Here is a 23,660-nt window from a genome sequence, read left to right as displayed (position 1 = left end):
GGAGACCAAGAACTTGGCTAATTCCTGGGAACAGTCCTGCACCCGTTTTACACGTGGAGAAGCCAGGTCCCAGAGGGCGTGGCGCCCGTCCAAGGGCAAGTGGCAGGTGATCTGCAGCTTCTAAGTACCCGGCCCGGGCAGCCTGGTTCCTCCACGGATCCACTCCCGCTCTGCCTGGTGTGGCCCCACGGTGGCAGGCCAGGAGTCCCGGCCCAGTGCCCGCTGTCCTCCTACAGCGAGCCTTTGTGCCAGGCGGGCACCACCCCCTAGCCGGCCCCTCCCCGCCAGCGGGTCAGCCCTTACCTGCCGGCCCGCCTCCGCCCCGCCAGCAGCTCCGCTGGCTCCTCATTCCGCGCACCGCGTCCAGAGCTGGTCTCCGACGGCTCAGCACAGGGGTCCCGCATCACCGCCCGGCTGCCCAGACTTCGCGGGTGCCCTACCTCGGGGCTGATCATTAACCCGGAGGCCGTATAAAGAGCGAGCGGCCTGGGTGGGAGGGACGCCTCGTCGCCGCCGCCATGGACAGTAGCACCTGGAGCCCCTCGACCCCTGTCACCGACGCGCCCCTCGCGTCCCACGAGCGCATCCGCAATGCGGCCGACATCTCTGTCATCGTCATCTACTTCGTGGTGGTGATGGCTGTCGGGCTGTGGGTATGTAGGGGCCCTGGGACACTCGCGGAGGGGGCGAGGGCCAGCGGCACCGACAAGGAGGGGCCACCGAGGAGCAAGGGCCTGGGTAAACCCCGAGGAGGGGAGTTCAGCGGAAACGACTTGGAAATGCTTAAGAGGAGTTGGGGGGCACAGAGGAGGCGAGGAGGGCAAGCAAAGATGCGCAGAAGTGAGAGGGGTGCTGGCCAGCACCAAAGAGGGACACCTGGAACCTGTGAGCAGAGAAGGAGGGTGGGAGATTGGAGACGGAGGGGTATGGTGTGAGGGGGCAGGAGAGGGCCAGCTTGTAGCTGCAGGGAGGGTCCCCCAGCTTGGGAGATGAGCCCAGACGAGGTGACTGCTGTCCTTCCTCTTCCTCATCCAGTTTTGGATGGAAAAGAAACAGCGTAGATGGGGAGGGACACAGCCTCTGCCGGCTGCAGGTGCTGTGGGGCAGCCTGCGGTCGTGGGGGGCTGTCTGGTGTCCCCTTCCTGGGAAAGGCTGACCTGATGGCCTTGTACCATGAGATCCCAGGGGCGGAAGTGAGTGAGTTGGGAAAGCTGACTAGAGGCGGAGGAGGAGGAGGAAGACCCAAGGGTGGCTTGGTGCTGGGAAGAGGGAAATGCATCTGGCTCTTCCTTGGGACTCTGGGGACACACCAAACCAGAGAAACTTGTTCTTAGCAGCCTGGAACTTGGAAATTTCACTTGTGACAGACTCTGGCACACCCAGTAACTAGAAGAGGTGTTTTAAATGTGCAAATATTCCAGCCACTCTCAAAGGCTTTCTTGGAGCGTGGCAGAGCAGGAGGCATCTGTGCCAGCAGATGGTTGAACTCTTTTCACTTGAAGGAGAAGAGGGTGAACATTAACCCTTCCATAGCCACAGAGTATTTTTTAGGGATAAAAGGAAGTGCCGACTTTTTTTTTTAAAAAGTAATTGCAGAATCCAGATGTGACTAAAAGCTTCCCCAAGTGTCACAAGGGGTCATTGTGGCTGACTCTTCCTAACACCCTCAGCTTCCCAGAAGTGTCCAACTAGGAGTCAGGACTCTCAAGTTTAGTACCAACTTTGACATAGTTCTGCCATGGGACCTTGGGTAGCCTGCCTCAGCCTTAGTTTACTCAAGTGTAAAATGGGTACAGTTTTACCTAGGTTGTGAGGATTTGCAGAGATGAATCTGAAAGCTCTTTATAGATGCTAGGAGTCTTTTAAAATACTATTATCATTTGTCCTCGAGGGTGTGAGTGAGGCCCTGAATTATTTTTGTCCTTTTAAGTAAAATGGACAAAAGTGGTCAATTGAGTAGGACATCTTGATAAAAAGCTGTGAGTCAGAGAGGGCAGGAATGCTAGTCCCCATTTTACAGACGAGGAAATGGAAGCCCCATGTGGTTGTGATTTGCCTGAGGTTGCAATTTATGGAATTATTCTTGGAACTTAGGTAGCTTGACTCTTGGTTTTCCATGGCACCAGGTACTTTGGCACTTTGCCTGCCTTCCTCCTCTCACCCTTCCCCAGCTTATAAGTGCTGGAGCCAACACGTAAATCTATCATTTGCTACTGTGTTTCCCCGAAAATAAGACCTAGCTGGGCAATCAGCTCTAATGTGTCTTTTGGAGCAAAAATGAATGTAAGACCCGGTCTTATTTTACTATAAGACTGGATCTTTATAACATAACATAATACAACATAATATAATATAATATAATATAATACCAGGTCTTATATTAATTTTTGCTCCAAAAAGTGCATTAGAGCTGATTGTCCAGCTAGGTCTTATTTTTTGGGAAACACGGTAGTTGTGCTGCACTGTTTTCCAGACAATCACTAATTATCTCCATTCCCTTAACCAATCGCATTTGAGCCCTGCCAGTTCTGCTGATTATGGCGTTTACCTTTTTGATTATCTGTGAATCAGAATCACTTATCCTGCTAAATGCTACTTAATGTGCCTGCCAGTATTTGTCCACATTTAGTCTTTCCCGATTAATCAGCACCTCTGGACTCTGATCATTTAAACTCCTGGATCTCTTCCAGTTTGAATTCCTTTTTTTTTTTTTCTTTTTCTGCTGGAGCGTCAAGAGTGGCTTGGTTCAGGGACAGGCATCCTGACTCCTACTTGATCTCGGGACTGTAGAGACCGACGGATCCTGCCCATTGTGCTTCCTCAACTTAGAAAAGACACAGCTAATTGTTCCTCTGTCCCCACCCCCCTTTCTTCCAACATGATTTTGTTCTGTTTTATCCTTTTCCAATACAGCCTCGTTCAATCGTATCGGGGCTCGAGCTTATTACTTCTTCAGTATGCATGTCCATCCCTCCCTCTCCCCGCCTGCCCCAACTCTCAGTTTGTTTCTTGGGGGATTTTATATCCCTTTAGGCTGCATCTCTGACCTTATTATTTCTGCAATATGCCAGGAGTTATTAAACAACTCTCCATGGGCCAAATCTGGCCCATAGCCTGTTCTTGTATGACCCATAAGAATGGCTTTTACACTTTTCAGGGGTTGTAAAAAACAAAACAAAACAAGAAGAATATGCGGTAGAGATCATATATATACATATCACGAAGCCTAAAGTAACTACCACCTGACCCTTTTAACAGAAGAAACTTACGGACCCCTGCCTTATGCAGTTGTTTGCACTAATAACATCACTGGAGGCCTGAACAGCAATGGCCCCTACGGGAGCCCAAACTTCCCATTTGACAGATGAAGACCAGACAGGGTGATCGGAAGTCACTCAGATGAGTCAGCACCAGAGCTGGGACTAGAATTCAGGTCTTGTGATGCCCAGGGCAGTGTTCTCTGCACTGCCTTGCCTTTCTCCCTCCCTAAGATACTTTCCAGGAGTAGCCTGTCCACGGTCCTTATCACCACTTGCATTGCTGTGGCAGTATCCTCGTGTTGCTGAATTCCTTCTTTCCTCACACATTTTCATAAATTGAGGGCCTATGGTTTATCTAGTTCAACCCTCTTCCATCCTATGTTCAAGTCTCTTCTTTAAACCACTTGACAAAAGCATCTTGACAAGTTGTCAAAGCTTCCCTCGAATAGCTCCATCTCTGGACAGCTCTGACAGTGAGGAAATTCTTCCTGGTTCTGAGCTCAGATCTAACCTTCTGGAGCTTCTCCCGTTGTGTCTGGCTCTGCCTTATGCGACTGAGTGAGCGTGTCCCACTTTACGTAAGACAGTGGACCTCACTCGATCTCCTCTTCTCCAGGCCCAACAGTTCCAGTTTCTTAAGCTTCTAAAATGCCTCCGTCTTGCTTAGTGATACTTTTATTCCATTCAGAAAAAAACACACACACATGTGGATCAGTAATTGTGCTTCTTTGGCTGCTGTGGCTTGCAATTGTGAAATCATTCTCTTCTCGTTGTGGAGAGCACAGGAAAATGTAATGACATGGTTTATAAAGTGAGGCTTTCCTTTGAGCATCCCTTGCTTATGGAGACAGTGTCTTTCCATTTGCAGGGAGTGAACAGCAGGGAGGAAGGAGGCAGGGTACATGAGCTGCGATGTATGCCCTAGGAAGCACCTACTGAATAGTGCAGACAGACTGTTTGCAGGATGCCTGCCTGGGGCAGAGTGGGGATTGCTGTCCATTTTCAGAAGGAGTGTTAATGGTGGGATAAGAGGGAAGAGTGGAGCTGGAGGGAACTGGGAATCCCATTCAACTTTTTTTTACTGAATGTGCACCATATACAAGGCATTTTACTAAGCATTATTGGGGGATTAAAAACTTGTAAAATGATTACCACAATTAAGCTAATAAACATATCCATCACCTCACATGGTTGTAATTTTTTTTTGGTGGTGAGAACACTTAAGATCTACTCTCTTAGCAAGTTTGACTATACAATTCAGTATTATGAAGTATAGTCACCATACTGTACACTAGCGATCCAGAACTTATCTTATAACTGGAACTTTGTACCTTTGACTAACCTCTTCCTATTTTCCCCACTCCCAGCTCCTGGCAATAAGTATGTATATCAAAACACCACATTGTACCCTTTCAATGTATACAATTTTTATTTGTTGAGTATACTTCAATAAAGCTGGAAAAATTTATAACATGATAACACAAAGTAAAAAAATTATGAGAGCCGAATACGAGGTATAGGTAGAGTTCTCTAGATGTTCACAGGAAAGGTGATTTTTATTTGGAGAGGGGAGGAGGGGACTTCCATGGGGGAATGTCCGGTGAGGCTTCATGGGGAAGGTGGCATTTGGAGAGTCCTTGACGCGTAGGAGTGCAAGGTCTGGCTTGTGGAGATGAGGGGATGGCGTTCCAGACAGGAGAAGACCTGGTGGAGAACACACCTCTCCTCACCTTGTATCCATCCCAACATCACTCCTGAATTATTCCAGCTTCCCTAGTCTCTGCCCTCATATTCTTCCTCTAAGCTCTTCATTTTGAATACCAACTTGGAAACGTGCCTGGGCCCCAAACCCACTTTTCCTGTCCCTCCAGCCCTGCCTGGGGGTATCAATCTTCGTCAACTTCAGAATAACCTTCAGAATGGCTTTTCCTAGGCCACCTGCAGGAGCCCGGTCAGTTCTTGGGACTTATTTCTGTTTCAGCCCTACCTACATTCTCTGCTCCTTGGGTCTTTTGGTCCTCTTGGTAGTTCCCCGAAAAACTACTATGGCACGGAGGCCTCCAGAATATGTCCTATGGGAGCCCAGAAAGATCTGAGCTGTGATCTCCTCGGCACTGCCTAGCACACAGAGGTGTGTAACAAATCTGGGTTGAGCTTTTGGACGCGTGAGTGGCCCTGTGCCCTAAAGGACTAAGTTCAGTATGCCTTTGCCGTCTGCGCATGCAGCAATGTGCTCTCTGTAGCAGATGTGTTTGCGGAATGAATGGTGAATTTCTAAACACCTGAGATGTTACCATCACAGCTTAATTCCTTCAGACCAGTGATGCTCTTCAGTCTCAGGGGTCACCTATGAAATACAAACACCTCTGTCAGGCCTAAGTCATTATCAGCCATTAGCATTCAGGGAGATAGTGGGCTTCAGCTGAGAGAGGGCCACTGACAGAGCAGGAAGGGGAAAGGACCCCAGGGGCAGCTACTGTCCCCATTTTGTGCTGGAGGACTGGGCCTGGGCCTGAGACCAGGAAAAAGCCGACGGTTCAGAGGCCACATTATAAAGGAGCCGTGAGAGGGGTTGGTGGTCATTTATTGAAATGGTGTGTCATTCTTCTCCTCATAAACCTTCAGTGGCTCCCTACTGCCTTGGATCAAAACTACACTTTTTGGCCTGGCATTTGAGGGTCTGCGGTTTGCCCCGACTTTGCCCATTCATACACCTCACCCAGGTTCACCACACAACACCATCCGCCATTCCCTTCTCCCCGCACTGGTATGGTTCCATCTCTGGGTCATCGCGTGTGCTGTTCTTGAAGTCTGAAATGTCCTTTCCTTCTTTCCTCTGACTAATAAACCGCCCTCTTTCTTCAACACTTGCTGAAGTGCTGTCCCCTCTGTGAAGCCTTTCCTGACACCTCAGTCAGAAGAAATCTCCTCTTTCTTCTGTATTTATAGTAATCATCATTCCACAGTATTCATAACATATTGAAAAGCAATGTTTCCAGCAAGCTCATCTCCAAAGGGGAAAGTTTTGAACTGAGTTTGAATGTTTTAGTCTTTCGTGAAATATTTAGTAGGAACACTGTGCATTCCCATAGCATCCTTCCTTCCTTCCTCCTCCCTCCCTCCCTCCCTCCCTCTCTCCCTCTCTCCCTCTCTCCCTCTCTCCCGCCTTCTTTGTTTCTTAGCAGCATGATTGAGATATTTACATACCAAGCGGTGCTTTTAAAAACTATGATCCTTCATTAGGCACCTTGAGTATGCTTGTAAAAAGCTACACATGTTTCCATTTCCCCTTATTTAACAGAGACACAAACAGATCCAGGTGGAGTGACTTGCTCGCAGCCACACTGTAAGCTCATTGCAGAGTTAGCAGTAGGGCAAGCTCTTTAAACCTGAGCTTCAGTCTCCATGTCTGTCAAAGGTAGGTCCCTCCCTCCTTCCTCTGCGTGTACTGGGCTCCAGGGGAGTAAGGAATGTGGACGTGTTTCAGAGAGTGAAGTGGGTAGAAGAAAGTGTGAGTATATGGGGAGGTGTGTCCTTTTGGCTGGCAAGGTCACTCTGTTCTAGTTTTCTATTAAACTTTTGACCCTTTCCTCCTCAGGCTATGTTTTCCACTAATCGTGGGACCGTTGGAGGATTCTTCCTGGCAGGACGAAGTATGGTGTGGTGGCCGGTAAGTGTTCTCTGAAACACTGTGTGCTTAACGATTACGATATTCCCTGTAGGAGGCCATATTCTTCTCGACTTGGGGACGCCGTGATTCTTCCTTTCAGCCTTAGATCCCTGATAATGGGTCTCATGCTCCCCAGGTATCCTGGGCACCCTGATCTCTTGTGGTAAGGGAATAGGCTTTAAATAAATAACGTTTGGAATTCTTCAAGGGATAAATAGAGGCAAAGATTATACAAGGTGGGCAGTGAGGAGAAGCAAAAAGAGCACACAGACCGAGGGGATCTGGGGCAAATCTGAGCGTCCACTTCTGTAGCTATAAAATGAGGGAGGTAATATTTGCCGTCCAGGAGTGTTGTGAGAAGTAGACACCTCTCAGGAGGTGGAAACTCAATAAAGAGTAGCTCTTTTGCTACCTTTTTGCTACTTTAAGTCCCATGGAAGACTATCTGTCCTGCTCTGGGAGCCTGGCAGTGCCTGATACACAGGAGGCCCTCAATACATATTTGTTGAATGGATGGAAGAGGAACCCCTACTGTTCCCAATTACAGTTTTCTTCATCTCTTGATGGATTTTGTATTTTGTAAACTTAAGAGGTGCTTTCTCTGACACTTGTATGTGGGCAGGACTACGTCAAAGCATATGTGCATGGATCCCAGTCAAGGGATATGTGTATGGATGGGAGAGAAACTGGGACGTCCTTTCCACCCTGTCAGCACAGGACTCTGGCCTATTTATCAGTTCAGCCCAATGACCATTTCTAGCCAGCGTTCTCACCGAAACAACTGGTTGACCAAATTGGCCAAATTCCTTGGGCTTAAGAAATAAGCAAGACTGGCTGGTGAAAGAGGGGATAACGAAGCATACATTCAATGAGAAGAGGGTGACAGGTATGAGTCAATTGGAGAAAGAGAAGCAAGAAAGTAAAGAAAGTAAAGCCACTGTCGCGTGCGGCACAGAGAGAAGTTAGCAGGACATCACGCCACATTTGGCCTTTGATATGTTGTTTTGAGATGGATTTTAACCACTGGCATCTTCACAACTGCTTAGGTTACCCTTAAAGTCATTTTTGCTTTATTCTTACGGTAGCCAAGAATACTGGGCAGAAGCTAGTTTCTGTGGTGGGTCCCTCCTGGTGGTCTCTCATGACACCACGTGTGGGTGGGTAAAGGCACAGACAATCGGAGGCCTCCTTTCTGTTCTTTGTCAGGGTTTTTGTCTTCTGATGCTTTGGACTTTGGCAATTTCCTAAAAGCGGGTGTTGACTAGGCAGCTCTGATCACAAAATTCAGGACAAGGCTGGGATAGTCCCTCTAGAACCACGCTGTCCAGTATGGTAGCCACTAATCACATTGGCAATTTACATTACAATTACATAAAACTAAAAATCTCTTTCCCCAGTCACATTAGCCATATTTCAAGTGCTTAATAGCTGCATGTGGATAGTGGTTACCATATTGGACAGGGCGGATCTAGAACATTTCCATCATCGCAGACAGTTCTGTTGGATAATGCTGCTCTACAGCTCTCAGAGCCAAGGCTGGCATGAAATCTTAGCAGACTTGAGATTTGCTGAATTAGCTAGCTGAATAAGACCTTGTAGTTCACTTTAGTTATTTTGAAAACAGTGCACCCCCCACCCCATCTAATGCTTCAGTGTCCCCTACAGTAAACGTGCCAAGCGCTTGCTTATCTAGCCTCAGTTTGCATCCAACCACCTTTTCTACTCCCCTCACCTCTGCTTTGACAAGAAACTCATATCTCTTCATGTAAAATTTCTAGCGCTGATTTATTAGGGATAAGGTCTTGGCCTCCAAGCTCTGAGTCTTGGGGAAGCCAATGGGAAAGGGGAAGAAGCATGGGGTAGAACCATCCTTAGGAGATACGCATTTTAGGCTAGGCCTGGGGACACCTCACACCTTAACCAGAAGTGATGGCTCTCTTCCTGATAATGCCCAGGTGTGGGTCTGGGCTGAGAGTTGGTTAGTGAGAGGGATTAGCCCCACCCAAAACAGGCAGGGTTCAATGGCTCATGTAGGGTTTCCTGTGAGTGGTGTTTGCCTTACTCACGTCTCAGTATTGGATTATTCTAATCCAACAGAGAAACATGCCATCATTCTTCTCTTGTGCAGAAGTCACTGCTTCCTTGATGAGGCTGAAATTCAACTTTTCTTCCTCCAACAACAGTTTCCATCTAAGGCTTTATGAGATCACATCAATGGTTTCTAAACCTGCTCATGTATCAGAGTCACCTGAGTGTGCTTCTTAAAAATACAAATTCCTGGGCCCCGCTCCAGACCTATGAAATAAAAAAAACCTTGGAAGAGGGCCCCAGGAATCTGCATTTTAACGTTGTTTCCCAGATGCTTGATAAGTACTGATTTGAGTAGACTCTTATCTGTTTGGTCAAATATACTGAAAATACCTCCATCTGTTAGGGATGCTGGGGAGGGGGGTTCTTGAATGAGGAAGCAGTGTCCTCTAAGTCTCTCCCAACTCTAGAATTTTCTAGAATTAGAGTATTCTAGAAAATTCTATAGTAGAACGAGCATGGGCTTTGAAGTCAACATATTTGACCTGCTACATTTATTAGTTGTGTGATTTTTGGGCAAATCAATGAACTTCCCTGAGCTTTAATTACTACCTCTATAAAATAGGAGATAATAATACCTGCTTTGGAGGGTTTTGCCAGGATTAAATGAGATAATTAAATGTACAACACTCAGCACTGCGCTTGGCAAGGGCTCAATAAATGGGAATATTGCAATATGGAAGAAACACCAGGAGTGCCAAGGCCAGCCCCCAGTTGGCATTTGTGTGGTGCACAGACAGCACGTAGTATTGGTCAGTAAATGGAAACTAGAATTTATGTGAAGCTGTTATTGCCTCTTCACTTATATTTAACTTTCAGATTGACTGTGTGAATAAATGAACGTGATTTATATGTATATTTATTTATAGTACTATAAACCATCAATACCAGCTACACATTGACCACGTTTTAACATCTTTGAAATTGGCTCATGTATTATGATCTATCAGTTGGCATGCTATGGTTTAAGTGGCAGTGTTTTCTCTTTCTTCGTATTACATGGTGTGTCTTACAATAGTTGGTGTCTTAGATTCTGTCAAGTATGGTTACATTCTAAAGTAGTGGTTTTAAAAATGTGTTTCCTAAGCGCTGCAGAAATGCCTCAGGGGCTGCTCGCCCCCTCCTTCCCAGCAACCCGACTTTCATTTATTTTATAAAAGGGCAATCTGCTAAGACTTTATTTGAGTACGCGTTTCTGCTGACTTAAAAAGTTTAGAAACTGTTAGTTTAGAAGACAAATAAGCACGGTGATTTCTATACTAAAATTTAACATGGTTTTAAAACACTATTGCCATGCACACTTCAAAGAAAAAGTTGAAGGAAAACTCGGCAGGCAAGAAAATGCAAATCTAAGTAGGTTCTCTCCAAAATTGGAAAATAGTTTCAATTGTATCAAACCTATACTTCTAAATTTCCCTTTGTATCAAAATGCAAATTCAGTTTAAGCCTGTTTGTTGGCCTGGAAGCTCATGACTGGGAAAGCAGCTCTCAAATGTGCTGGCTTAAGGAGAGCATCACAGGGCCACAGTCTTTCTAAAGTTGACATCTCTCTCAGCCTGTGACTGAGCCAGAAACCGTCCAATGGGACCTTTTGCCCCCTCCACCTGCTTTGGCCTCCTACTTTGTGCTGTCGGAGGAGTGAGCAACCCAAGAAGCTTCGGAAAGAAAGTACCGGAATTTTAGGAAGGGAAGACTTGCGTTGACCTTGGATTGATACATCCTGATAAAAGGAGGAAATCAGAGCTTGTAAAGCCTGAAAGGAGATTGGACAGAGGAGAGGCCAGTTGAGGGTATTCCTGGGGACTTCGGGGACTTTGAAAGGAGCGGTTGTAACCTGTAATAGGTAAAGAATCAGGAGCTCTAGAAAAAGACCCTGTTCCCAAAAACATCAATGAGGCGAAGAGAGAGAAATGGTTTGTGCCTTGGCCTGGGGATAGAAGTGAGGGACAATTGGAGAGGAAGAGCTAGGACTCCAGGGCTGCGTTACAAGAAGAGTCAGCTTACACAGGGAACCAGGCAGGTAGGCTCACAGAAGCCTGAGTCACACGTGAGGCAAGCCACGCCGTCTGAGTAGCTGAGTAACATGAAACCATGAAGCTATACCTTTTGTAACCGTGGGCTGGTTCATGGCCCAGGATTCCCTTTCTCTATGCCATCATGGTTTGGCACCTTTAACACACAGCTGCCTGTGTGCTGTGTTGTAATGATTATTTGGGCAAGAGGGAGATGTGAAAGCAGGAACATGAGTCTGGAAGGGGAAATTCCCCACTCCTTGGCTAGTGGTACCAGAACTTACTCAGAGAGGTGGGGCTCCAGGTACACAGCCCAGTGGAGGACTCTTGTTTTGGAGGAGAGTTTGGTCACACATACCAGAGCCAGCTGGATACAATGGGGTTGAGCCAACCCTTCAAAGCCCTTCCAACACAGAAATAAGCATTCCAAAGGGAGTGGGGATCTCACAAAGGACCGAGTGACATCAGGCAAATCATTAACCTCTCTGAACCCCAAAGAGTCTCCTCTGTTTTGGGAGACAGTCCAATTGAGGATCTCCCAGGAATAAAATTCTGATTCCACACCACAGAGGCAGGAATAAGCTTGAGGGAAATGGGTGTGGGCATGCTAGGCAGTTTATTGCTAGCAAAGGTCTTGAAAATGGAATGACTGTGTGTCTCTCAATAGCCACAGTTTCTTTCCTTCCTTTATTAGTAGAGAATCACTAGAGAGGAGTGTATCAATGTGGTTCAGAGCAAGGGTTGACAAACTTTCTTTGTAGAGGGTCAGTTAGTACATTTTTAAAGAGGCTCTGCAATTTCTGTCACAACTGCTGCTGTAGCATGAAAGCAGCCATGGATAATACATAAATAGATGCGTGTAGATATGTTCCAATAAAGCTTTATCTACAAAAACAGGTGGAGGGCCAGATTTGGCCAGTAGACCCTCGCTTGTCAACTCTTTCTTTAGGCCTGGGCTTTGGAGTCAGGCTGCGAGAGTCCAAATCCAACTTCTGTCCCTTACCAGCTGTGTGACCCTGGATGAGTTACTAAACATCTCTGAGCCTTACTGTTTGTTATCTCTATAACAGGAATAACAGCACTTACTCGAAGTTGTTGTGAGGACACGTGTACAGCCTCAGAACAGTGTCTGGCACACAGTAAACTCTCCGGTTTAGTTCTTGTTCTCCTTATTTCAACTGGAAGTTTTTGAAGAAAGATTTTGAAGGACTGTCATATCCCCTATCTGATTGAATCCTCAGTGATCTAGCAACAACCGTGATGAACCCCATGGGTTGCCCAAGTTCACACAAGATAACAACAGAGCCAGACTCTCTCTGTTTTTCTGGTTACTCAGGCCTCGTTCTCCTTATCTTTTGAGATGGAAATGTATGAGATCAGTAGGTATGGTCTAAAGGTGTATCTGAAAACCAAGACATTCTTTCCTTTAGGGCTGACCAGAGACGGTGATGGGACTTTTCCCTGAGGAAAGAGGACAGCTTCTCACACTTCTTAAACTCTCTTGAGTAAATGTATCTGACTGTATTTTTAAGTCTCTAAAACCCAATGATCGACTCAAAGTTCAGCCACTTCGGATGCTATAGGAGTGGCCATTGGGAGTCCTGCAACAGCCTGATAGGCCGGAGACAGAACTGGGAACTCATACATGAGATAGAAAGCAGGAACAAGGCAAATGGACACAGGGAGGCAGCGAGCTCACCAAGGGAGCAGGAAGGAAGGTGTGAGACGGAAGGTAGACAAGCACTTGGCCTTCACGAGCTTGGGTGGAAGTGACCACCAAGTCCCGTGGCCTTCTCTTCCTGCTCTGTTTGCTTTCCACTTGCATGTAGCTATGTGTGCTTTCCTTTATCCTAGGGCCAAGCCTGTGTTTCTCTTTTCTTTCTTTCTTTTTTTTTCAAATTGGGGAATATTGGGGAACAGTGTGTTTCTCCAGGGCCCATCAGCTCCAAGTCGTTGTCCTTCAATCTAGTTGTGGAGGGCACAGCTCAGCTCCAAGTCCAGTTGCCGTTTTTCAATTTTTAGTTGCAGGGGGCGCAGCCCACAATCCCATGTGGGAATCGAACTGGCAACCCTGTTGTTCAGAGCTCATGCACTAACCAACTGAGCTGTCTGGCCACCCCAAGCCTGTGTTTTTCTTAATGTTTTTTAAAAAATCTCTTTCAACAACTAGTCCAGCACCTTGCATCTAGCAGCCACTTGACAAATATGTTCTGAATTAAAGAATGGGAGGGAGGAGAGACCCATGTCCCCAGACCCTCATGCTGGAAACCCCTTGTTGATGTCACTGGAAGCCTCAGCTGCATTCTGTTCCCTGGTGCAGCGGCCGCACAGCATAGGCAGTGGTAAGAATTCAGGAGGTTAGGAGAGGACCGGGTCCGAGTGAAGCCTGCCTTCAGCAGCGCTCCACATCTCTGTTCTTATGCACAGAGAATTTTTGTTTTGCTCATGATAGTAAAACTGGAAATGCAAGCCTGGCCAGAATCAGAGTGCCCAATTTCAGCCCACGTTAGACCCCTTGGTAAAATCTGGGGTGGCCATGCTTCTTCACTCCCTAAACTATTTTATTTTTTTCAGTGTGAGTCAAGCTTTTGTAAAACTTGGCAGTTCCATAGATATGAATCTCTTTTGTGGCGAGAGTATTTTGCTCAGTATGCCAGTTACTACTGCCTTGCTCTTGAATGACCTCTCATCTCCTCCTTTTCCTCTTCTTCCTCCTCCTCCTCCTCCTCCTCCTCCTCCTCCTCCTCCTCCTCACCTTTCTTTTCTTCCCCTCCTTCTCTTCCTTCTCTTCCTCTTTCTCCCCTCTGCTCTTCTCCCCCTCATCCTTCTCTTTCTTTCTCCCCTTCTGTCTCTCTCTCTCCTCTCTCTCTGTGATGGAGTCATTTCCTTCCCGTTCTTCACGGCTTAGTCTCCTCCTCAGAGTTTCTCTGATTAATGCACAGCCACTCACCACCCCCTGTGCAACTTGTGTTCCTAGGCGTCAGCTGATGGGTGTGTAGCCAAGTTCCTGCCATCTAGTTAGTACCTAAGCTCCCGCCTTCTCCTTTCCCTCTGGCTGCCCTCCCACCATCTTCTAACACATGAGCACTAATGCAGACAGAGAAGGGAAAAAATATATTACAGTCATGTACCACTTGACGACATGGATATGTTCTGAGAAATGTGCTGTTAGTGATTTTGTCCTTGTGTGGACACCGTAGCATGACTTACACAAACCTAGATGGTCTAGCCCACTGCACACCTAGGCTGTATGATCTAGGCCAGGGCTGTCCAAACTTTTTTCAGTGTTTTTCACCAAGGGCCATATGCGGTAAAATACACAAATAGCCAGGCCACTCACTCGAGGTGAAGTACGTATTGCCTCACCTGGTTTATTTAAGTAAACTAAATATATTTTTGGAATTTGCTGCGGGCCAATTAACAATGGATCATGGGCCGCAGTTGGCCCACGGGCCGCAGTTTGGACACCCCTGCTCTAGACGATTGCTCCTAGGCTACAAGCCTGGACAGCCTGTTACTGTACTGAATACTGTAGGTAACTGTAACACAATGGTAAGTATCTGTGTACCTAAACATATCTAAACATAGAAAAGCTACAGTAAATATACAGTATAGAAGATATGGTCCGCCCGTACAGGGCACTTCCCATGAATGGAGCTTACAGGACTGGAAGCCGCTCTGGGTGAGTCAGTGAGTGAGTGGGGAGTGAATGTGAAGGCCCAGGACACGACTGTCCACTTCTGTAGACTCTATAAACACTCTACACTTAGGCTGCACTAAATTGATAAAACAACATGAGATCAAATCAAGCACAAGAGAAAAATGATTCAATCGAGAGACACAGTAAACAGGAGGCTGCTTTGCCAGTATACCATAGCATACTCTTTTACAGCCAACGTTTTTTTAATAAGTAGAAAGAGTACACTCTAAAATAACAATAAAATGTATAGTGTAGTAAATACATAAACCAGTAACATAGTCATTTGTTATCATTATCAAGTATTATGTACTGTGCATAATTGGACGTGCTATATTTTTATATGATTGACAGTGCAGTAGGTTTGTTTACACCAGCATCGCCATAAACACGTGTGTAATGTGCTACGGAATTAAGATAGCTCCGGTGTCACTCGGTGGTAGGAACTTTTCAACTCCATTATTATCTTATGGGACAGCCATCTTATGTGGTCTGTCGTTGACCGAACATTGTTCTGAGGTGTGTGACTGTGTAATAAACATTCCTAATTGGCTGAAGGCAGAAGAGTTCAGAAACTGTCAGTTAAAAAAAGAAAGAAAGAAACAAAAAACCAAGCAGAATCTATCAGTTAAGATGAATTCTTTGGTTTATTCATGTTAGAAATGCATCCGGGCTTTCTCTGTCTACCACTGACATGGTACATTTTGAGTCAGTTGTATGTATCTTTTTTGGGGGTGAACTTAATATCAGGGAGATGATTTAGAGCTGGAGTTAAGCGTATGGACTCTGGAGCCAGGCTACCTTGATTTGAACCCCAATTCCACCCATTGCTAGCTTTGCAGTCTTGGGTGAGTTACATAATATCTCCGAGCCTCAGTTTTCTCAACTGCAAAATAGAGATCATAGCACCTACCTCATAGAGTTGTTTTGAGGATTAAATTCCTTACTACATGTAAATCTCTTAGAACAGTGTACAGTTAGTACTCCCAAAGGTGGCTATGCTTACGTATTATCATCATCTTCATTATTACTGTATCTCATCTCTAGATCCTCCTTCTTAAGCTGTGAATTCAGTCATTTATCCATTTATGCATTGCTATTCTTTCTACATCTACATGTTGATTACCTACTATGTGCCACAGTCTGTGTTAGGTGCTGGCGTGTGTGTGTGCGTGTGTGTGAGAGAGAGAGAGAGAGAGAGAGAGAGAGAGAGAGAGAGAGAGAGAGAGAGATACAAAATATATCCAAAATTACAAATAATGCGAAGTGTTAAACAGGAAATGTATTTGATCAAGGGTGGGAAGGAAGGAGAGGGGTCTTTCTGAACCTATAGAAGAGGGTCAGGGAAGGCCTTTCTGAGGATTGAGCATTTAGACTGAGACCTAGAAGGAGGCAGCCACGTGAAGATTGGGGGAAGAGAAATCCAAGCAGAAGGAACAGATGGTCAAAGGCCTGAGGCAGGGAGGAGCTTGGGATACCTGAAGAACTGAAAGGGGGCCAGCCTGGGGGAGAGATCGTAGGTATTGATCAGGCCATTTGGCCGAGGACCCCCCACATTGATAATGTTCCTGAAGCTGAGCTCATCTGAATTGGTAAGAGGGTTAGTCTCTAACCTCCTTGACCTACAAATACCAACAGAAGAACTTATCTGCCTCTTGTGCCAACCATCTGTGGGAAAATGCCAGCTTTGACAGTGGTTTCCTGATTTCCTGCCTCTTTGGTTCTTGGGACAAGGAGAGGCATTGGTGAAGATCACGAGTGAAAGGTACCTATTGTCCATGGAGGGACACGAGCTGACATATATTAAACAGAAATTATGATGACTCTGGAGCAAGGCCTGTATCTAAATATTTACCGGAGACCCAGAAATAAAAGTCTGAATATACAAGCCCCACCTCCTCTGTCCCAACCCAGGAAGTGTGATCCCTGAGAGATGGCAAAGGTCAATGTTGAAGCCTTTCCAAACTTCCCCTATAAAAAGATACCTTAGGAAGGGAATCAAAATGCTAATTCAGATTAACGACCAGTTCCCCAGAGGAGAAGGGAGGAATCTGAAATACAAGTGTGATGCAGGCATGCACATGCTGTTCCTGAATTTACAGTGAGATGGGTAGAGGTGGGGGTCTGACTCTACTATGTCCCTTCAAGGAAATTCAAAGGAGAACGCCTGGGGAAGGAGGAAAGTCAGTGTGGTGCTGTGGTCTCCGCTTCTGTCCCTTGGACGTTGGTCATGTTGGGATGTGAGACCTTGTGCAGTTCACAGCACTGCTCTGGTCCTTAGTTTTCTCACCTGTAAAATTAAGATAAGAGTAATACCTATCCCACAGGTTGTGGTGAGAATGAAATAAGATAAAGTGAATGAAGTGCGTGGCTCCACACTTGGCCTGAAGGAGGCTCTGTAAAAGTTAGTCATCCTCTCTCCCTTTCTTATTCTCCCAGGACATGGCTCTCAAAGGGTGGTACCCACACCAGCAGCCTCAGCAAGACCTGGGCTCTTGTTAGAAATGCAAACTGTCCAGTGCCAACCCAGACCTACTGAATCAGAGACTGGAGGGGATGGGGTTCAGAAATCGGTTTTAACAAGCTCTCCAGGTGATTCTGATTAGGATATAGCAGATAAAAGTACAGGGTGGCCAGTTAAATTTCAATTTCAGACAAACAGTGAATAATTTTTTAGGTATAAGTATATCCCATGTAATATTGGGACATACTTGTACTAAGAATGTATTTGTTTATCTGAAATTCAGATTTAACTGGGTGTCTACATTTTGATGTATGCTAAAGTCTGAGAACCGCTCTCTGAGGATATCTCAATGGAGGTGTCTAGCACAATCCAGAAGAGGAGGCCCCGGGATATCCTGGTATCAATCCCTGAAAGGGAAGACAGAAGCTGGGAGTAGAAAACCATCTCCAGAGTGATGGACAATCTGGGTATGATATGGTCTATTAACAACGCAGTTTCCTGAAATTAACTGAGTGCTTTTCCATTTGAATTGTGAAGATCTTGCTCTCTCCAAGAGAAAATGACCACTCTGTCTCTTACAGCAAATTCAGGGCACTCCATAAAAACATGGGCCGTGTAAAAGCATCATCAGTATTTCTTCAGAATAGCATGCTTTTGTGTGGCAAACGTTTCTTAAAGGTTTCTCCTATTTGTCACCTCCTTTAAGCCCAGGAACGCCCTTGAGAGGTAGGCTAAGAAGGATTCTTATCCTGGGTTTAAAGTGGAGGAAACTGAGGCTCAAGGCAGTAAAGTGATTGGCTCACAGTCAAATAATTTGCTCCGGCAGAGCCAAGATTAGAACCAGGTCAGAAAGCTTCCAGTGCTTAGAAAGAGAAGAGGTTCCCACAAGTTAATTATGCTTTCGAGCATGAGTATTGATATCAGGTACTTTTCCCAAATCCATTGGCTGCTTCTGATTGTGAAGCTAGGAAGACACACACAGCCCTTGTCTGTTGTCTTTGGCAGTTCTCCTGAGTTAGTGGTCCTGTGTGTACTCATGCTATCTTACTTTTTTTTTCCAAGGGTGTGGAAGTAAAGATAAAATTAGCGTGTAAACTTGAATTACTTTCTTCCTCTGGGCTATAGTGTTGTTTTTATTTGAAAATGAAAGGTTGACCTTAATTATTTCCAAGGTAATCCCTGCTCTCACACCAGGTGCTTGGGCTAAGGTGTCTATTTTCTATTTCCTGTCACACAAAACATAATTTTAGTTAGTATTCAATGACATTTTCATGTCTTTTTCTATACCTCCCCACCCCCTAGCCAAACAGATAACTTCCCAGCATGTTTTGTTCTCAGACCTCAGGCTGTGTGAGTGATGGAGACAGCTCTGGACTTGCTGCAAAAATCTGTGTTCTGATTATATGATCACACGAACTCATTGTGGAAAAATGGGTAGCATGAATGCCACGATTTCACAGACCTTTAAAACTCTGGAGGTTACGTAGGGGATTTTGGAGAGAGAACCTCTTTCTCCCCAAACCTTTTGTCCCCCCCATCTTAGCCGCCCAATCACTGTACTTCTGTTCTGGAAAAGAGGACAAAGCAAGTTTCAGGGGGAACAGTGACTTTCAGTCCAGTCCCGGCAGGCTTCTCACACTATTGTGCGGAAGAATCAGCTGGAGCGCTGATGACTCTGTTAGTAGGTCTGGGGTGGGGAAAGAGGGTTTGCATTTCTCATAAGCTCCCAGGTGAAGCTGATGCTCCTGGCCCACAGACACTCAGGGAGTAGCATTGCTTCGGGGAGCCCATTCCAAGGGCTGAGTTAAGCACTGAAGGAGTGATCGTTAAATAGTCTAATATCTGCCTTTGGCTCAAGAGATAGATGCAATCCTTGCCAGCTTCTGACTTCAAACATTAATAGTCTATAGAGAGAAATGCACTTGGCCAGATGTTTGCCTTTAAAAACAGGTTTAAGTAGTTTTAAGTAGTTTTGTGTAGTAAGTGGTTTAAGCAGTTTTCCCTTTAGAGAAGGTTGATGGGAAAACATCACATTTGTGCCAAACCCTGGAGAGATTGAAGTGAAAAAAATTGTCAGTGATAGAGCCACTGTATTATTATTATTATTATTATTTTTAAATTTCATTCCCACTTTTAATTAGCATCTACTTTCAGAGTTTGAACTTTGACACTTTTTTTGGGGGGGGAGGGGGAACAGGACTTTATTGGGGAACTGTGTACTTCCAGGCCTTTTTTTCCAAGTCAAGTTGTTGTCCTTTCAATCTTAGTTGTGGAGGGTGACGTTCAGCTTCAAGTTGTTGTCCTTTCAGTCGTAGTTGTGGAGGGCGCAGCTCAGCTCCAGGTCCAGTTGCCGTTTCTAGTTACAGGGGGCACAGCCCACCATCCCTTGACGGAGTCGAACTGGCAACCTTGTGGTTGAGAGGACGCATTCCAACCAACTGAGCCATCAGGGAGCTCAGTGGCAGCTCAGCTCAAGGTGCCGTGTTCAATTTTAGTTGCAGGGGGCACTGCCCACCATCCCTTGTGGGAGTCAAGGAATCGAACTCGCAACGTTGTGGTTGAGAGGATGAGCTCCAACCAACTGAGGCATTCGGGAGGCAGCTCAGCTCAAGGTGCCGTGTTCAATCTTAGTTGCAGGGGGCAGAGCCCACCATCCCTTGTGGGGCTGGAGGAGTTGAACTGGCAACCTTGTGGTTGAGAGCCGCTGGCCCATGTGGGAATCGAACTGGCAGCCTTCGGCGTTAGGAGCATGGAGCCCTAACCGCTTGAGCCACCGGGCCGGCCCACCACTGTATTATTAAGGCAGACCAAATTAGCATTATCAGGAATCTAAACTGCAATGAGAGGAAATCTGTTCTTGTTAAATGGCCCACATAATTTAGAGGCAGATTCTCTGACGGTGATGGGAATGAGAGGCACTGGCTTGGTCCTCACCACGGCCAAAGACCCATGGCTGAGTAGCGGGTTTAAAAAGAGGATTGGAAGCCACATGATGTTAAAATCAGATGGGAAGTCAAAAAGGGCAGCCTGACTTGCTCTGGACAGCTTGTGTCTGGAGTGTCCATTTGGATCAGAGGCCCACTAGGGGACATAGTCGGAGCTGAGGGCAGCAAAGAGCAACAAGGATGGTGAGATACAAGTCCATGTGGATTCAAGCCCAGTGAGGAGCAGACACACGAGAAGAAAAAGCTTAGCCTGGAGAAGATGTGAGAGTGGCACAACCCCTGTCCTCAGATACTAGAAAGGCTAGCTTGTGGGAGAGAGATTTCACTTGTTCTGTATCATTCCAGAGGGCAGAAGTAGGACTAATGGGTCGATTTTGGCTCAAGATTAAAGAAGCACTTTTTAACCATGAGAGTTGTTCCATTATGGATTCAGTTGCTTCATAAGGTGGGGAGCTCTCTGTCACTAGGGGTATGCATCCAGATGCTGACCGTCACATGGTGGTGGTGGGGGGAGGATTTAAGCTGTGATATCTGTGGGTCTATCCAGCTCTGAAAGATTCTGCCATTCTATAATTCCTCTGTATGTTTTCCTTCCTGTCAACTTTCTAGGATTAGACATGTAGGCAGTAAAATGTGGCAGTGAATTCCCTAAAGTCCGAGGAAAACAGTGATGTGACATTATGTCCACGCTATCAAACTTTTTGGGTTTGGTTGGAACCCGGTCATCTTGCTCAGGGACAGCACAACCATATTAATACTTATAATGGCTTCTTGGGCCCCATCAGGGGGTGTTGGAAAGAAGTTAGTTAGAAGCAAGGTCAAGCTGGAGAAATTTTAGATAAAGCCTAAAATGCAGCACTCAGAAGGAATGTGGGAGGAGATTACAGAGAAGACCGTGATGATTCGTGACACTGGATCACTCCCTGAATGGGCCACGATTCCCAAATGGGCATGAATGTGGGTGAAGAGTGGACAGGGAATGTGTTTGGGAAATCAGGCTGATGAAAAGCATTGCTAATGAGCTCCAGCGAGAGGAAGGGCAGTGTGAAAACCTGGCATGGGAGTGTAGGTGATAAAGCAATAATGTCTATATTAGCCTGCGTGGGCTGCTATAACAAAATATCATAGACCAGGGGGCTTAAACAACAGAAATACATTTTTTTCCACAATTCTGGAGGCTGTAACTCCAAGATCAAGGTGTTGTCAGGGTTGGTTTCTGGTGAGACTTTTCCTGACTTGTAGGTGGCTGTCTCCTTTCTATGTGCTTACATGGCCTCTTCTCTGTGCGCATGTGGAGAGAGAGAGAGAAAGAGACTGGTGTCATCTTATAAGGACCAGTCCTATCACATTATGACCTAATTTAACCTTAATTATCTCCCTAAAGACCCTATCTCTAAATAACAGTCACATGAGCCATTAAAGCTTCAACATATAAATTTGGGGGAAACATAATTCAGACCAAAATAGTGTTCACTGTAGTTCTTACAAATTGTCTTTGAGGGTGACGTGATTGTCCTCTTGGAGGAGAGAAAGGACTCTGACTGAGGGCCAGCTGAGTGTCAGTCATTCATGATCTCATTTGAGTCTTGCACAGTCCTGTCATGAGAGAAGATTGAAGCTCGCAGATGTTATGGTCATCCAGATAGTAAGAGGTCAAGAAAGCATTCAAACTCTAATTTATAAGCTCACACTACCATATCACTGGAGGGGACTTGAACTTGAAATCTTGCTGAATTCCAAGGACTATGTCTTTAAATTTGGAGTTTCCAAGAAGACTGCTTGGCAGGTCCCTTTGGGGGCCCGGGAGGGTCTCTGAATAGGGAGGTGATGTGATCAGAGTTGTGCTTTAGGGAGATAACTGGTCATGTGGGTGGGAGGTGACTGGAGATCATCTAGAAGCCTGTCTCACTGGTCCTGTTGAGAGATAATGGCAGCCAGTGCAGGACAATACAAAAAGTGCTAGAGTCCCATGACATGGTGAAGACAGACTCAGGTTTTGGTAAATGAGTGCAGGTCATGGGGTAAAGGGAAGGAGTCCAGGATGAGGCCAAGGTGAGTGACTGGGAGGTTAGCAGTGCCCTTGACAGAAATGAACCCGAGTCCAGAGCACACCGGTACCCCAAAGCTCTCCTGGCCCTCATTCCATCAGGTGGTAAGGAGGTATCCCAGGAAAGGTTAAAACTGCTAAAAGTCCAATATCCCCATTTGAGGAGATGCTGGAGAGGACTACTTGAACTTAAGGTTAATCTAATGCAGTTAATCATTACTGATAATTATGTCCTTAATAGTACAACATTAGGCTTAATAATTTATCAAATGTGAGATGATAAATGAAACGATAATGGGTCAGGACAGGCAGGCTGCGGGCAGAAGGGGATTTTGATTTAAAATGGGCTGTCATTCCCATCAAGCTTCGAGGACAAAAAGGGGGAGGTCTCTAAAGAACCTGCTTTCCTCCTCCTCCTCCTCCTCCTCCTCCTTTCAGCTCACAAAGCATTTTAATGTTTATGTTATAAGGAGGACAAGAGGCAGTCTAGGGCAATAGAAGAACTCACACCGTGAGAATTCCACTTACAGGTGGAGGCAACGGTAATTTCCTTCTTTATGCAAAGTTTACTGGGTCCTATTCTTTTAACAAGACGAGCATGCCTATGGTGTGCACCATTTTAAAGTACAGGTAACAAAAGATTAAAATTCATAAGTGGCAATAATTAAAGTATACAGTTTCCCCTTCTGAATGAATGGTGCCCTCCCAAGTTACCCAAGTCCCGAATCTAAGAGTTACCCCTGACCACTCTTGCCCTCATTTCCCATATCTGACCCAATCACAGGGCCTGCCAACTTTGTTTCTGAAACAGACCCCACTCTCTCTGCCTGTGGTTGTTTGGACGGCACCGCCTGAGACCAAGCCGCCATCCTCACTCATCCAGAGGCAGCAGTCGCGCCCTACGTGTGTCTCTGTTTTCTTTCTTTCTTCCCTAACACTACTCTCTACACAGGGACAGCACATTAGATCCTGTCCCTCCTCTGCTTGAAACTCTCCAGTGGCTTCCTGTCACACTTGGAATAACATCCACACTTCCTGTCCTGGCTTGCTCGCACCTATGTTATATTAGGTTGGTGCAAAAGTAACCAACCTAATGTATCCCAGCCCAGCTTTCCAGCCTCATCTCACACCATCCTCTTCCTTTCTCACCATCCTCCAGCCGCTCTGGCCTTCTATCTGCTTCTCAACCATGATAACCTTCCAGTGTGTGTGTGTGTGTGTGTGTGTGTGTGTGTGTGTGTGTGTTTGCTTTGCTGGAATGCTTTTCCTACCCCTACAGAGGGAACTTCCCCCAACCTCCAATCTAAAGTAGTCACTCTACTGTTTCCCCTAAAATAAGACCTCGTTGGACAATCAGCTCTAATGCATCTTTTGAAGCAAAAATTAATATAAGACCTGGTCTTATTTTACTATAATATAAGATCGGGTCTTACATAAGATAATATAATATAATACTGGGTCTTATATTAATTTTTGC

At 45.8% G+C, this 23,660-nt stretch overlaps 1 protein-coding gene across 1 annotated transcript in view; it reads left to right on the top strand.

Moving 5' to 3' along the window:
- Positions 1–327: 327 nt before the first annotated feature.
- The window catches only part of SLC5A1 (solute carrier family 5 member 1), a 57,024-nt gene continuing 33,691 nt past the window's right edge, over positions 328–23,660 (top strand). The window contains exons 1-2 of the mRNA XM_019754304.2: positions 328–653; positions 6,859–6,930. Coding sequence (XP_019609863.1) covers positions 519–653; positions 6,859–6,930 — 207 coding nt within the window. The 5' untranslated portion in view covers positions 328–518. The remainder of the gene's footprint in view (positions 654–6,858; positions 6,931–23,660) is intronic.

This window comes from Rhinolophus sinicus, linkage group LG16 (assembly GCF_036562045.2).
Source record: "Rhinolophus sinicus isolate RSC01 linkage group LG16, ASM3656204v1, whole genome shotgun sequence".
Lineage (NCBI taxonomy): Eukaryota > Metazoa > Chordata > Mammalia > Chiroptera > Rhinolophidae > Rhinolophus > Rhinolophus sinicus.
The sequence above is the reverse complement of the archived record's forward strand: the minus strand, read 5'-3'. Positions and strand labels throughout refer to the sequence as shown.